Source organism: Schistocerca serialis, chromosome 5 (genome assembly GCF_023864345.2).
Source record: "Schistocerca serialis cubense isolate TAMUIC-IGC-003099 chromosome 5, iqSchSeri2.2, whole genome shotgun sequence".
NCBI lineage: Eukaryota > Metazoa > Arthropoda > Insecta > Orthoptera > Acrididae > Schistocerca > Schistocerca serialis.
This window is the reverse complement of record NC_064642.1, coordinates 349793019-349809624: the sequence shown is the minus strand read 5'-3', so window position 1 is coordinate 349809624 and position 16606 is coordinate 349793019. Positions and strand designations below refer to the sequence as shown.

The 16606-nt window shown below is 40.8% G+C and overlaps 1 protein-coding gene across 2 annotated transcripts in view; it reads right to left on the bottom strand.

Annotated features, from left to right (window-relative positions):
• The window catches only part of LOC126481697 (laminin subunit gamma-1), a 1171409-nt gene that overhangs the window by 331651 nt on the left and 823152 nt on the right, over window positions 1-16606 (bottom strand). Inside the window, exon 1 of one of the 2 annotated variants that reach the window (XM_050105646.1) lies at window positions 6676-6945. The exons of the other annotated variant lie outside the window; for it this stretch is intronic. Within the exon in view, the coding sequence (XP_049961603.1) occupies window positions 6676-6781 (106 nt within the window). The 5' untranslated portion in view covers window positions 6782-6945. Of the gene's footprint in view, window positions 1-6675; window positions 6946-16606 lie in introns of those variants that run through there. 2 annotated transcript variants of the gene reach the window in all.

Here is a 16606-nt window from a genome sequence, read left to right as displayed (position 1 = left end):
TCATCAATACAAACGTTGACTTGTTTTACTATATAATCACCGTCCTCGTATACAAACTACGAAAAAAGTAATTGGGGTTGGGCAGGAAGGTGGAAGTACTACTTATCGTTTATTAGACTCCTTACGCTCCCAAAAAGGTTCGAATGATACTTTCGTATTAATAATTGTTTTACATGCTCCAAACAAGCAATAATTTCACGAAAACTCACAACAGTTTCAAGAACGCTCTTCTGTCGACCAGTTGAATGAAAGAAATAGAAAAAGGAAGAGCAGTTATTTTCTGGGGTTACTATACACCCTAGTGTCCTCTGTCCTTGCATACTGGCATTGACCTAATGCGCTGAGTTAGAACTAGATGTACATCTAAATTTCTACAAGCTAGTACGAAGCGCATTTCGGAGTGTACTTCCCATTGCTCCCATGGACACCCAGAAGGAGGCGGGGGGCAAAAGGGGGCATCTGCCCCCCCTGGAATCTGGGTACAGGCTTTCTGTTCATTACAGAATTCTATAGAATTTGAAGCAATCATCGTCTGCAATTCTACTAAACTGTAGATTTAACGCTGGCGACCGCGACCGAGAAATCCAGCAGCTTTAGCGTTACTTTGCATCTTGGGTTTTGTTAGTTGTCACTGAGATCACTGGGAGTTATGCGGCTGAGGTTTCGGCGCCGAGAACGAACCTTTACAGAACCGTGCGGTAATAATGTCTTCGATCTTAGCATACTGCAGACATGAGCTGCTCTAAAACGTTGGCGCCAATTGCCAAAAAATTAACATGGTGGCAGAATGCATGCCAGTAATCTGTCCCCAACTGCCATAAGGACGCCCCCTGCGCTTGATGTACAGCTGCACCACGACAGTAGTTCACTATTAATCTGTGGAAAAGAAAAATCCCGTGCTAGTTCGCTGATTTTGCATTCAGTTTTACACGAGAGAGCTAAATACTAGGAAGCTATGCTACATTGTGTATACAGGGTGTTACAAAAAGGTACGGCCAAACTTTCAGGAAACATTCCTCACACACAAAGAAAGAAAATATGTTATGTGGACATGTGTCCGGAAACGCTTACTTTCCGTGTTAGAGCTCATTTTATTACTTCTCTTCAAATCACATTAATCATGGAATGAAAACACACAGCAACAAAACGTACCAGCGTGACTTCAAACACTATGTTACAGGAAACGTTCAAAATGTCCTCCGTTAGCGACGGTACATGCATCCACCCTCCGTCGCATGGAATCCCTGATGCGCTGATGCAGCCCTGGAGAATGGCGTATTGTATCACAGCCGTCCACAATACGAGCACGAAGAGTCTCTACATTTGGTACCGAGGTTGCGTAGACAAGAGCTTTCAAATGCCCCATAGATGAAAGCCAAGAGGGTTGAGGTCAGGTGAGCGTGGAGGCCATGGAATTGGTCCGCCTCTACCAATCCGTCGGTCACCGAATCTGTTGTTGAGAAGCGTACGAACACTTCGACTGAAATGTGCAGGAGCTCCATCGTGCATGAACCACATGTTGTGTCGTACTTGTAAAGGCACATGTTCTAGCAGCACAGGTTGAGTATCCCGTATGAAATCATGATAACGTGCTCCGTTGAGCGTAAGTGGAAGAACATGGGGCCCAATCAAGACATCACCAACAATGCCTGCCCAAACGTTCACAGAAAATCTGTGTTGATGACGTGATTGCACAACTGCGTGCGAATTCTCGTCAGCCCACACATGTTGATTGTAAAAATTTACAATTTGATCACGTTGGAATGAAGCCTCATCCGTAAAGAGAACATTTGCACTGAAATGAGGATTGACACATTGTTGGATGGACCATTCGCAGAAGTGTACCCGTGGAGGCCAATCAGCTGCTGACAGTGCCTGCACACGCTGTACATGGTACGGAAACAATTGGTTCTCCCGTAGCACTCCCCATACAGTGACGTGGTCAACGTTACCTTGTACAGCAGCAACTTCTCTGACGCTGACATTAGGGTTATCGTCAACTGCACGAAGAATTGCCTCGTCCATTGCAGGTGTCCTCGTCGTTCTAGGTCTTCCCCAGTCGCGAGTCATAGGCTGGAATGTTCCGTGCTCCCTAAGACGCCGATAAATTGCTTCGAACGTCTTCCTGTCGGGACACCTTCGTTCTGGAAATCTGTCTCGATACAAACGTACCGCGCCACGGCTATTGCCCCGTGCTAATCCATACATCAAATGGGCATCTGCCAACTCCGCATTTGTAAACATTGCACTGACTGCAAAACCACGTTCGTAATAAACACTAACCTGTTGATGCTACGTACTGATGTGCTTGATGCTAGTACTGTAGAGCAATGAGTCCCATGTCAACACAAGCACCTAAGTCAATATTACCTTCCTTCAATTGGGCCAACTGGCGGTGAATCGAGGAAGTACAGTACATACTGACGAAACTAAAATGAGCTCTAACATGGAAATTGAGCGTTTCCGGACACATGTCCACATAACATCTTTTCTTTATTTGTGTGTGAGGAATGTTTCCTGAAAGTTTGGCCGTACCTTTTTGTAACACCCTGTATATCTGTACTTTATTATACCCAAACACATCAGTCGAAAAAGAAAATACAATTTTCTGCGCTAGAAGAGAGGGAAAAAGTGCGAAATTTCAAGGTCGAAAAAATGTGCTCTCCAGGATTGAGATCTTCTGAAAGTCTATGAGTGTATCACACCACCACATGCAGTCACAGAGCTACTAATTCTGCACTCCATTTGGCGTGCTGCATAGTAATGTGACACACCAGAGTGACGCAATCCTACGGTGCTAAAATTTGGTTCAACCGGAAGATTTCCCACATTCATCTGGGTTACATTTTACATAACTGACCCGTAAAAGCGTAGCCTTCAGAACAACTTCAGTCATGCCAATCGACACTAAAAAATAGAAATAATGAAGGTAATGCAATACATCCATTAACGAGAGCAGATGAGGAGTTGTATAAGCAAACGAAGTGTTATAGATGAAATTAAAGTTGAATAAGCCTCTAAAGTTTATTCCCTGTTTCTCCACTTGGCAAGGGTATTAATGTGGCATTTTTGTTGGATATGCTAAATCGTTCCTTTTTTTCCTATTTCCGATTTTGAATTTTCAGTTTCAATTTAAAGTTACTGAAGTGTGTATAAATCATTTTTGTTAACGTTTTCTAGCTTTATTTCAATAATCGCTGATTACTGTGGACTTAATCATTTGAGGTTGTGAGTTCACATTGTTGACTTAAGAAGATGGCACCCACATTCGTATTAGTAACAGAAAAAGATATACTTTGCGTATACTATTGATGTATGCTTGCTTTGCAGGTAATTTACTGAAAATACTAAGTAGACAAGTATCAGTGTTTTGAAATACAATAGGTTTTGCGTACTTCTTCACAAATTTAGTTCTTGGGACACGAAACGTGTTTAAACTCACCGTATGGGTTTTAATTGACAAGTTTTGAATTTTGTCGCCTCTGACTGACTGTATATGCAGCGTTTTTCAGATAGTATTTCATTATAGAAAACCGCATCAACCGCGAAAAATCTGCCGATGCTATTAATACTGTCTGTTACGTCTCTGATACAGGGTGTCCCAGAAGGAATAGTCAAAATTCATGGATGTGACAAGAACGATTATTCAGAGCAAAAACTACTGGTAAACATGGGCTATAAAACGCATAATACATACCTTAAGAGCTAAGAGCACTTTTTCATTTTCAGTATTGTGAAACAAATATCTTTTTACGAGGAGCTCTTTGCTTTCCATATTTTGAGAGGTGGTAGTATGGGCAGTACGCACCAATACAAGGAAATAATGTCCAGTAAACATGGGCTCTAAAGTGCATACCTTAAGAGCTATGAGTACTTGTTCATCTTTGCAATTGTGAAACATCTCTTCTACTAAACAAGAGTTTACAGCTATTACGAGTGCATTTTAAAGCCATTGCTTACCGGACATTTTTTTCTTGTTTTGGTTCTTACTACTTCCTGTCAAAATATGGAAAGCAAAGAGCCTGCAGTAGAAGAGATTTGTTTTACTGCATCTAAAATGAAGAAGTGCTCATAGATCTTAAGGTGTGCATTTCAGAGACCATGTTTACTGTACTTTTTTGCTTCGAATGATCGTTCCTTTCATGTCGCTGAATATTGACCGTTCCTCCTGAGAAAAACTATAATCTGCATATAACATGAACAGCAACCGTCCTAACACACTTCTCTGGAGCATGTCTGTGTTAGTAACCTCTATATCGGTTAATAACTTTCCATACGTCCGGCCCCGGTAGCTGAGCAGTCAGCGTGACAGAATGTCAATCCTAAGGTCCCGGGTTCGATTCCCGGCTGGATCGGAGATTTTCTCCGCTCAGGGACTGGGTGTTGTGTTGTCCTAATCATCATCATTTCATCCCCATCGACGCGCAGGTCGCCGAAGTGGCGTCAACTCGAAAGACTTGCACCAGGTGAACGGTCTACCCGACGGGAGGCCCTAGCCACACGACATTTTATCACTTTCCATACGAAATAAAACGCTACTTACTCCATGCCAAGAAATCCTCAGTGCGATCACAAGTTTCGTTTGATTTACTACATAACCGTACTTTAATTAATTAATAATACTTTGATTGATGCTGAGTCACAGCCCCGGGTCTACTATATTTCCGAATCGGGGCAAAAATTTGATAGTGGTGCCCCCCTGCAGTGTTTGCGATAGGAAGTCAAAAATTAAAAAAAAGTCGATATTTCAAAAATATGTTCATTTTATAGCGCTCAGCTTTCTGAAGGGTATGATATATAAAACATATATGTTCGAGGAAATGTAAGAAATGTTATTCGGTCTTAAGTGTGCCAGAGTGCAGTGCCACGCCTCTTCACACAGCATTCTTGTATCGCACTTCATTGTATTTCGTTCTGTGGAATTGAAAGGTGTATGCTTACATCACATCTATATTCAAGGACAGTGGAAATTAAAATATCCTGTGGCGCTTCTCCTTATCCCAGTCGGCAGATTTGACATCCTACCCCCTTAAAAAAGCTCACAATCAGTACTGGGTGGGATTAGTTGTGACCAGGAGAATAAGACCTCTTCAGAAAATTTGCACTCTTTATTGCCTGTTAGCTAATAACTTTCTCTTTTGTGTGACGCAAAATTAAATATAGGTAACACAAAACTAGTAAAGACAAGAGACAAGCAAGATAGTACACATTTCTTCAATCCTTAGGTCCCAGCATTTTTTTCATCTCTACTCTTGCTACAGCTTTATATGGTGTGCTTTTCTTCCTGCGAAAGAATCTATCACGTCAAACGTTTTGCTACATGAAAAATCAGAATGTCGTCTAACACTGAAAAAGCTGTTAATACGGATAGTAACTGGTGTGGTTTGTCGATGTGATTACGTCTATTTTGTCACAGACTGCTAGATAAAACGGGACGGGCCTATCCAGTACTGCAGCACACGCCAAATAAGCGAGACAGTTTTGGACAAATGGTGATTTTACGTACCTCGTTTACATAAATAACGCGACAGAGCGTAATTTACGAAGTACCAATCAAATGCCTATTAGGCCTACTACAAGCAGAAAGTTTTGTATTGGGAAATAGTTTCACATTTCATTCATACGCTCCAGTTTCTCAAGCGTGAGATCGAAAACTAATAGTACGATATTTTTACATAAATTTGGAATCGTCATTATAATTGTGATGTCCCTGTTTTTTCTCCTTCTTCGTTCTAACAAACGATCTTGTCATCACTAATTCTGTACCTATTCCTGCCATTATCAAAACTTGTCCTCCACTTAACTTCACCAAATGCCAGGATCGCAGGTACAGTTATCCCGCGTTTATTATCCGGTTAGGTGTTATTACGTTTTCCACGCTATTCCGAGAATAGAACTTGAAGCGGGGACTGTGCTACTGCTAGTGCAGCGATCTGGCAAATTATTTTCTTTCTTCCTGGATACACCGAGAAGATAACATGTAATCTTTCTTATCTGTCATTCCTGTTAGTCGTCTATTTCCATTCTGGTAATTTGAATCTACAGATTTCCCTAATAATTATAACAACGCTGATCATTCGTACACACAATCAACCACATAAACAAACAGCAATTGGCTTTCACCCGTTCAGGTTTATTCGACTCAGCACATACACCCCCGTCCTAATTTGCCTGCAGGAAAGTGTTTTATTTCTAGATACGACGGGGATTCCCCTGTCAGAGACATCACGTACACTATGGGCACATTCAAAAATCAACTTATGATTCATTCATTCGACTCAGCACATACACCCCCGTCCTAATTTGCCTGCAGGAAATATTTTATTTCTAGATACGACGGGGATTCCCCTGTCAGAGACATCACGTACACTATGGACACATTCAAAAATCAACTTATGATTCATTCAGAAATCAACTTAGAATGCGTTCAAAAACCAACTGGGATGCGTTTCAAAATCATATGAATACTCGATATACCAACATGCGCTGGATGCTAGGCGCTTTCTGAAACAAGTTTTTTTCCTTCAAGAATATGAATTTGGCGAATCCCGAAAATGCCGTCCGGGACAGATACCCCGGTTTGCCCCCTCCCCCTCTTAGATCTGGGCCTGCTCAGTCTAAAGGTAGGGCAGGGCCTTACGATTAAGGCAATAACCTTGAACGTGGTCTACTCACAGGAATCGAAGAACCACGACACTCCGTCCCACTGGCTGGCAACGCACACGGACGCCGTCTGGAGAACCAACAATAGCGAGAACATCCACGGCGACGCCATTGTCATTCAACACTATATAGTTCAGGTCACTACGTTATCCACACATTGTCGAAGAATCACCGACAGCAGCGTTCCTGCGGAAAGAGACAAATCTTCATCCGTTCTTTGGGCAATGGAAGATATCACACGAGCTCTCGCGATCGCGGCAGCCAGCGGTCGGAAGTCGAGGGAGGTAGGTACGTGATTCAGCGATCGAGCGAACGTCCGTCCGCGGCGGAGGCCCGAGCGGCACTGCGGTGGGGAGGGCAGAGCCCCAGTCGCGCGCCTCTCGCTGCCCGCTGCTCCGCGGCGGCGATGCGCGGAAACAAAAAACGGGGCACGCGCTGCCTGCTACCTGTGGCTGCGGATGCGGCGCCCGGCGATCGGTAATTTCTGTCAGTGGCTGCCCGCGCGGAACGGGCCGGCGCGACTTTGCGGTAGCGGCCCGTAAGGTCCCGCCGCTGAGTGGCCTTCCGCTCGAAATTGTTGTGGTCCGCTGTTGCTTGCTGGAAAAAAAAAGAATCTGTAGCGGGTTTGTAATGACGACCGTCGTGTACACACTTTGTAGCCGTTCTTCCTGGTTTTTCTATTCTGTATATGCCCGTAACTCTTTCTCCTGAATGGTCACAGAGCCAATCGGAGGACTATAGCTCCATTTCCGGCATTGCCAGGGATTGTTTTTTCCTTGGTGGGAAGACTGGAACGGGTTGCAATCAGTGACGTAAGGCCAGTTGAGGAGCTCCTGGAACAGTGGTTGCCAATCTTTCTTAGACCCTTGAGTGCGGTTAGACACTAGCTAGTATTGCCGCCTTTCCCCACCCCTCCCTCCTCCCCACGACGTATGTTGCCCCCACACCATATTATCACCAACTTTGGCAACTAACTAGACTGTAGAATGAAAGACTTTTCTTGGAAAACCTTTGTTTTTAAATAATGAAAGATAAATGATATTTGGTTTCGAGTGTGTGTGCTAGAATGAAAGACGAAGGAATTCATGGTGCATCGCAAATGCTACTCACAGCTCCTTCTCGGATAAGAAAGCTAATTATCCACAGTAGACACTTGTTACAAAACATACTTCCTCTACATTATTCCACTGCTTTGCTTGACAAGCTCACTGCAACCCTATTTACACCGAAGCGCCAAAGAAACTGCGTATTCAAATACAGAGATATGTAAACAGGCAGAATATGGCGCTGCGGTCGTGAACGCGTATATAAGACAACAAGTGTCTGGCGCAGTTGTTAGATGGGTTACTGCTGTTACAATGGCACATTATCAAGAGTTAAGTGCGTTTGAACGCGGTGTTATAGTCGGCGCACGAGCGATGGGACACTGCATCTCCGACGTAGCGATGAAGTAGGGATTTTCCCGTATGACTATTTCACAAGTGGACCGTGACTATCACGAATACGGTAAAACACCAAACCTTCGACGTCGCTGCGGCCTGAGAAAGATCTTGCAAGAACGGGGCCAACGACGACTGAAGAGAACCGCTCAAGGTGACAGAAGTGCAACCCTTCCTCAAATTGCTGCGGATTTCAAAGCTGGGCCGTCAACCAGTGTCAGCGTACGAACCATTCAACTACATATCATCGATATGGGCTTTCGGAGCCGAAGGGCCACTGGTGTACCCTTGATCAGTGCACGACAAAAAGCTTTATGCCTCGCCTGGTCCCGTCAACACCGACATCGGACGGTTGATGGCCGGGAAACACGATGCCTGGTCGAACGAGTCTCGTTTCAAATTGTGTTGAGCGGATGGAAGTTTACGGGTATGGAGACAACCTCATGAATCCATGGACCCTGCATGTCAGCAGGGGACTCTTCACGATGTTGGAGGCCTTGTAACGGTGTGAGGCGTGTGCAGTTGGAGTGATATGGGACCCCTGATACGTCTAGATACGATTCTGACAGGTGAGGCCGGCCGCGGTGGCCGAGCGGTTCTAGGCGCTTCCGTTCGGAACCGTGCGACTGCTACGGTCGTAGGTTCGAATCCTGCCTCGGGCATGGATGTGTGTGATGTTCTTAGGTTAGTTCGGTTTAAGTAGTTCTAAGTTCTAGGAGACTGATGACCTTAGCTGTTAAGCCCCAAAGTGCTCAGAGCCATTTGAACCATTTGACAGGTGACATGTACGTAAGTATCCTGTCTGATCTCTTGTATCCATTCATGTCCATTGTGCATTCCTACGGACTTGGATAATTCCACCAGGTCAATGCGACACCCCACACATCCAGAATTGCAACGGTTGGCTCCAGGAACACTCTTCTGGGTTTAAACGCTTCCGCTGGCCACCAAACTTTGCAGACATGGACATTATTGAGCTTATCTGGGATGACTTTTAACGTGCTGTTCAGAAGAGACTTCCACCCCCTTGTACTCTTACGGATTTATGGACAGTCCTGCAGGATTCATGGTGTCAGTTCACTCCAGCACTACTTCTAACATTAATCGAGCCCATGCCACGCCGTGTTGCGGTATTTCTGCGTGCTCGCGGGATCTACACACGATATTAAGAAGGTGTTGCATTATCTTTAGCTCTTCAGTGTAAAATCAACGAAGACAAAACGTGTGCACTGTACTTACTGTTCGTAAATCACTTGAATGCTGCACTCCTTACTTCTGAACTGGCAGAAATTGGAAGACTACAGGTTGTTAATGCATTGTGTCTGATCACATCCTACTAATAGTAAAGGTAATAATAATAATAATAATGTGTACAGCACTACTGTAGCCCTTATGTAGTTACTTCTGTGTCGTGTTGTCAATTAATTCATTTATCTGTTGCGAGGCGAACCCGCCAGGTTAGCCGAGGGCGCTAATGCGCTGCTTCCTGGACTTCGGTATGCGCCCCCGGATCGAATTCGCCCGGCGGACTAACGGCGAGGGCCGGTGTGCCGGCCAGCCTGGATATAGTTTTTAGGCGGTTTTCCAAATCCCCCTAGGTGAATACCGGGCTGGTCTCCACGTCTCGCCTCAGTTACATAACCCACAGACATTTGAAAACGTTCGCATTTTATCATGGCTTACACTAGATGCAGACAGCTGGGGTACACTAATTCCGTCCCAGGAAGGGGGAGGGGGTACGGGGTGGCGACAGGAAAGGCATCCGGCCACCCTTTGACACTAACTTCGCCAAATCCATAGTAACAGGGCCGACCCGGCGTTGCAGTGGGACACAGGCCCACGGAAATGATGATTTGTTGCTAAGCGAGTAATGAAGCAATTTATGGACTGCTACAGGTATTATCTACAGCTTGGAGAAGATATTTTGCTTATATATTTAGCATTTTTTTGTATATGTCTCACATTTATCATCACCGATGTACGGGACAATGTACAACATATGTGTGTAGTGGGTGAACTGTGTGAGGAACCTGTAACCTCAATCGCATTAATGCTACAAATTGAGAAAAAGTAATTATTAATAATTTTATAGGCCCTAATCAGTATTAGACTGTTACAAAGTTGTGGTAATAGTAAAGATCATTTGAAATAATTTAGTTTCGAGACTGAAACATAATTGAATCATTTAGTTTCTATCTTTCAGAAACTTTGTAACCTCCCCACCGCAATTTTTTTTTAAAGAAAATAAAGCAATACTTAATAGAAATGGGAGTCAAGTGTAACCTCCCCACAAAAATTTTTAAAAGAAAATAACGATACTAATTAGAAATGCTGATGGACATGGCTCTATGCGTAACCTGCCCACAATGAAATGTACTGACAATGGCAACAAAAACGTGAAATTCGCAATCTGACTCAAATATAAATCCTTCAAAATTAAAGTCCATTCAGTGACAAGAAATTTCAATTAAACCGAAATATCGGTCTTTGGCCCTGTGTAAAAACAATCAGAATTAAAGTCTTACCTCAGAATAAATGGATGTCACATATCTGCTCTTGTTGTTGCGCACCGCTTGGAGGAACTGCATTGCAAATAATAATATTCTCCTTTTTTTTGTGATTTTAGTGGAATTTTTCTTCAAAAGAAGTGGAATGAAATGGGAAGTGCAACGAAATCTTGAGTTCAATAAAAAATTAAATTTTTTGAGAAAATGCTTTTGAAATAAAAAATTATTATTGGGAGACTTGTTGGAGAATAATTACAATAAATAAAATTTTTTATTATCTAATGATTATATTAATTAACAGTATACCTTATTCCTCATCTTGACCATTGTTGCCGACCGCCTACATCACACAACCGCACTGGGCTGCTACTACTGACCGACCGCTCTGCATGACGACTACACACTGAGTACTGCTCTCAACTAGACAGAGCTACAGACACGCAACGACTGACTGACTGCTACTCTGCATAGCGACAACTAACTCGCAAAGACTACTACTACTGAGAACCGCTCGCAACACTCGCGCGGTCAAGCGCATACTCTCTGGTCACAGATGCTACAATGCCTCGCCATCGCTGCTGCGTTACATACGTGTTTCATAACCCTCCACTCGGGGGGCAAAAATTTGGCAGCGATGGTGAGTCATTTGGACTTGCCAAGCGCGGCAAAATTTTTCTTTAATTAACAAAATCCTACAACTTACAGAATATTTAAATGTTGTGCACACGCACTAAGTACAAAATATATCAGACAAGGACAAAATGTGAATACTAAACATAGTAGCAAATCAGAAAAAAGTATATACAAACTTTTTGACAGATAAAGTGCACAGGCACTGAAAAAATTCTTTAGCATATGCAGAACAAATAAACAGACTGGCAAGAATAATTAGATGTAGTACATAAAGTAAATGTTGTGCACACGCACTAAGTACAAAATATATCAGACAAAGACAAAATGTGAGTACAAAACATAGTAGCAAATCAGAAAAGTATATACAAATTATTTGACAGATAACAAAGTGCACAGGCACTGAAAAAATTCTTTAGCATATTCAGAACAAATAAACAGACTGGCAAAAAATATTATGTTGACAAGTGTACATGCACTGAAAAATGTCTTTAGCATTTTCACAACAAATAAACATAATGGCAAAAAAAAAAAATTCATGTCCAAAGTGCACATGCACTGAAAAATGTCTTTAGTATTTTCACAACAAATAAACATAATGGCAAACATCATGTCGACCAGTGACATAAGTGTACTCACACTGGAGTTTAGCGAATCGAAAAATGTATAACCTATGAACATAAATGATGTTACCAAAAAAATTTTTTCTTTATGTGACAAGAATCAGGATAGGAAAGGGAAGGATTGCATCATGGTTGTAGCACTTTAGATTGCATACAGCTGCTCTGAAAGTCCATATCTTTCCACAGTAGTACAACACCAAGTGACACAACTTGAAGTTCTTTTCCCATCAGAATTTATCAGTGTAGCCAAGACACTGAACTGTCGTAGTAATGTTCCATGTTTTCATTTTGGCAGTACATTAGGTACACCAAACAGTGGGACCATAATAATGTCTTCATCGCTCATGGTGGTGGACAGCATGTCGTGTCAACACCACACTCTTACAAGGCACACCAACGTAGAATTAGTGCAAAACCAAATATAGTGCTCCATGATCACTGGGATAAACAGGACAAATGGACATTGCAGTAATTCAGGGTAGTCAGCTTACGAGGTGAAGGACATCAAGTCACATAATATTGACAATTACAGTCTTCATTGATAGTTCGTGGCATTCATAGCCCAGTTATTGAACATTTCTGTACCAAGTATGTAGTATTACAGAAAAATGTTCATTAATTGTTTTACATAGAATCAGTAGCCTTCTTTTCCTGGTTACAAAATATTATGAAATAATCGCATTCTTTTCAGTTACAGAGTATAATTAAGAATCATTAACCTTTTCCTAATTACAGTTAATTAATCATTTGTCTTTAATTAATCATTTGTCTAATTACAGTTAATTAATCATTTGTATAATTACAGTTAATTAATCATTTGTCGTTAATTAATCATTTGTCTAATTACAGTTAATTAATCATTTGTATAATTACAGTTAATTAATCATTTGTCGTTAATTAATCATTTGTCTAATTACAGTTAATTAATCATTTGTATAATTACAGTTAATTAATTGATCATTTGTCATTTCAATATATTAAGAATTATTAGCCTTAATTAATTACAAAGCATTATTAAACCGTCACATTCATTTCAAATTACAAAGTATCAACATTGGAAACAAGAGCTAATCAATGGCATAATTAATAACAATTCGTGGAGTGACATTAATTATTGGCACTCAGTGGCCATCAAGTATTGAATAGAATAAAACATAGTTCATCATTCAGTATTATTCAGATCATTACAAAGTCATTATTAAAAATCAGTTAATTACAGTCAAATCATTAGTAATCACAGGCATTACAATAAACAGTGGCAGTTATTAGCTAGTGACAAAGCATTATTTTGAATATAGTCTCATTAAGAGGTCATTACTCGAGTGACATGCTATTCAGAGTTGATCAGTATTATTCAGAATTATCATAAACTAGTGACATTATGTGGGACTGGTAATACATTTTTTTGGTAGCAATGCATTGCGTTGGGATCGATAATTAATTGCTGAGGCATAATACTTTTTGCTTTTGACCTATTGCTGCAAATGAGGATAGGTAACGTCATTCGTCATGAGTCAGCTGTAGCAAGATTATGTAACAAGGCAGTACATGTGATCACATTTATAAATGATAAACACAAATGGGTAAAAAATATAAAAATGCAAGTACTAGAACAGGTATAATAAGTAACAGGTTTAGTAAGTGTCATGAAAAACTTCTCCTGGAAAAAATACAAAAACGGATTATTGACCTGAAAGAAGAAACGCACACTATGCTGAAAAGTAGTGAACTTCGAATTAACAAGTAGTGAAATGTGTATAAAATGTGTTCCATAGCTGTCCTTTCCAAAACTTTCCGTCATCCTACTATGCAATGTAACACCTGCTGTCAAAGCAAACCGCAACAAATACTTAAATAACTACGCGGCATAAAGAAAAAAAACTTCATTATCCATATCATCATAACTTCACCATTATCATCACCTGTAGAGGAAAACTTCATTATTCATAATACCATTTCCTTCATCATTATTCATCAGTATTCACTATCATCTGCAAAAAATCACTTCATTACTCATTACCTAACTATTCCTTATCTCTAGCATATTTCATCACTAAAAATAAGATGTGTAGTTCTCTCTGACAGCCTGCATCAATCACCTTGTATTCTGAAAGAAAAAATTAGTTAAGACTGCTATTCTGTGATGAGTATAGTATAGTCTTGTTAATGCTTGTTAATCCTGATCCATTTACTCTTCCTCATAAAGTTATTGCATCTCCTTTCGTTTATTCCGTAGGTGAAATTCCCATTTATGTTAAATTTATTTCTTAGAATCATCATTCCTTTCTGAAATTGATGAACAAAGATTAATGTCTTGCATTTAAATCCTATACCCACTAAATAATGACTGGTTTATGGTGACACAATTAACCATACAGCATAACATGACAGAAAACGTAATATGTCCAAGACATTGACAGTGTTCGGATGCGAAAAAATGTACACAGAATAATACAATGCAGTAGCAAAAAAAATGTGAAACAGTCACGATGTTGAGATGTCATAAGGCAAAAAAAAAAATGTCAAAGTCGACTGGTGTGTGTTATATCTTAACTATTTCATAGTGCATACAAACAAAACTGGAGTACAGTCATATACACAAAAAAATGGAAAATGTGCACGGTCTGATGTGTAACGACAAGAAGAGCGACCTGCTAACCTTACCTTGCCGGGCACTTGCCAAGAAAAAATACTATAATCATCAATAATTAGTCACATAAATATAATTGCAGAAATAGTCGTAAATGTGTAAATTCATCTGGAAAAATATGCACGGTCTGATGTGTAACGACAAGAAGAGCGACCTGCTAACCTTACCTTGCCGGGCACTTGCCAAGAAAAAATACGATAATCATCAATAAGTAGTCACATAAATATAATTGCTTTAGTAAATGGCATCATAGTGTGTTGAATCATACAGTGGTTTCACTCAATAAACGGTTTAATGTTTGAGATATGGTGATTGCCTTTCGATTTTCTGGTTCTCAAAGTTTCGACGTGTACAACATTGGGGTGAGGGATACTGCGAATCCGATACGGACCTGCGTATAGAAGTTCAAATTTACTGCACTTACCTTTTAATTTGCTGGATAAATAGTGTGTACGTACTAATATCTTCTGTCCAACGTGAAAGTCGCGGCGTGTACAAACCTGTTTTTGCTGTCTTCTCCGGCGCTCTGCGGCACGTTTGATGTTGTTCAGCGCAATGTCAATTATTTCGTGGTGTCGTAGGCGACGATTTTTGGGGAATTCTATTAATTCTTTAATTTTGTTCGGTGGTTCAACGTTTTTCAGTATAACAGTCGGAGATAGCATAGTGGATTCATTTGGAATGGAATTAATTACATCTTGGAATGAGAGTATGTGTGTATCCCAATCAATATGTCTTTTGTGGCAGTATATTCTGCACAGCTTACCAATTTCCTTCATTAATCTTTCACAAGGGTTCGAAGAAGCGTGGTACTTGGATATATAGATCGGAGAAATGTTTCTAGCTCGTAACATGCGTGTCCATACACTACTACGAAATTGAGATCCATTATCAGAAATTACTTTCATTACATGCCCTACATGAAATAGAAAATGTTTTACAAATGCTTTCGAAACAGTTTTAGCAGTAGCTTTGCGTAACGGAGTGAAAGTAACAAATTTTGAAGTGAGCTCAACAGCGACAAAGATGTAGCAAAAACCTCTGTTAGTTCTCGGAATCGGACCAAAAATATCTACTGCGGCCATGTGTCTTAATTTCACAGGTATAATGGGATATAAAGGAGGAATATGTGAAGTGGTGTCTGATTTAGCTTTCTGGCAAATTTTACAAGACGCTAAAACTCGTCGTATACGTTTTTCCATGTTGGTAAAATAACAGTTCTGTCTCAGTATAAGAAAACATTTTCGTGCTCCGTAATGTGCGTAACTTAAATGAGTGTACCAAATTAGTTTGTTAACCAGTTCGTCAGGAATGCATAATAACCAAATGTTGCTGTCAGGATGAGAGCGGCGAAACAGAATGTCATTGCGTACAGTGTAGTGGTTCCTAATCGTAACATTTTTCCTATCTTGCCAAAGGTGTTTAATTTCTTTCCACACATTGTCCTTATTTTGTTCTTGTGCTATGTCCTGTAATGACGATGAAATAAAATTTTCAAATGCAACTTGCTGAATGTACATGACACTGAAATTTGCTTTGCAGAAGTGGGTTGCTACGTCTTGCTGATTGTTGCTGAGAGAACGCGATAGTGCGTCTGCTATAACATTTTGTGTGCCGGGAATGTGAACAATCGTAAAATTAAATTCCTGTAAATACAGCTTCCATCTACTTAATCTATCGTGAGTGAATTTGGCTGAAAGCAAAAATTGTATGGCTCTATGGTCAGTGTAAACGGTGGTATGTCTGCCATAAAGAAAGTGCCGAAATCTCGTGAAAGCCCATACAACACATAATGTTTCAAGTTCTGTGACGGAATAATTTCGTTCAGCAGGTGACAAAATGCGACTTGCAAATGCGATGTTTTTAATTACTGTAGAACCATCTTCTTCTATTTCCTGGAAAATGTGTACGCCTAAGGCGGTGTTGGAACTGTCGGTAGCAATGGAAAAATTTCTAGTAAGATCGGGGTGCGATAACAGTGGAGCATTCAACAGAGCATGTTTCAGGTTCATGAATTCAGAGTGTGCTTGCTTATCCCAAGACCAAATAGTGTTTTTACCCGTTAATTGGCATAGTCTAGGCGTGTCTAAAGCA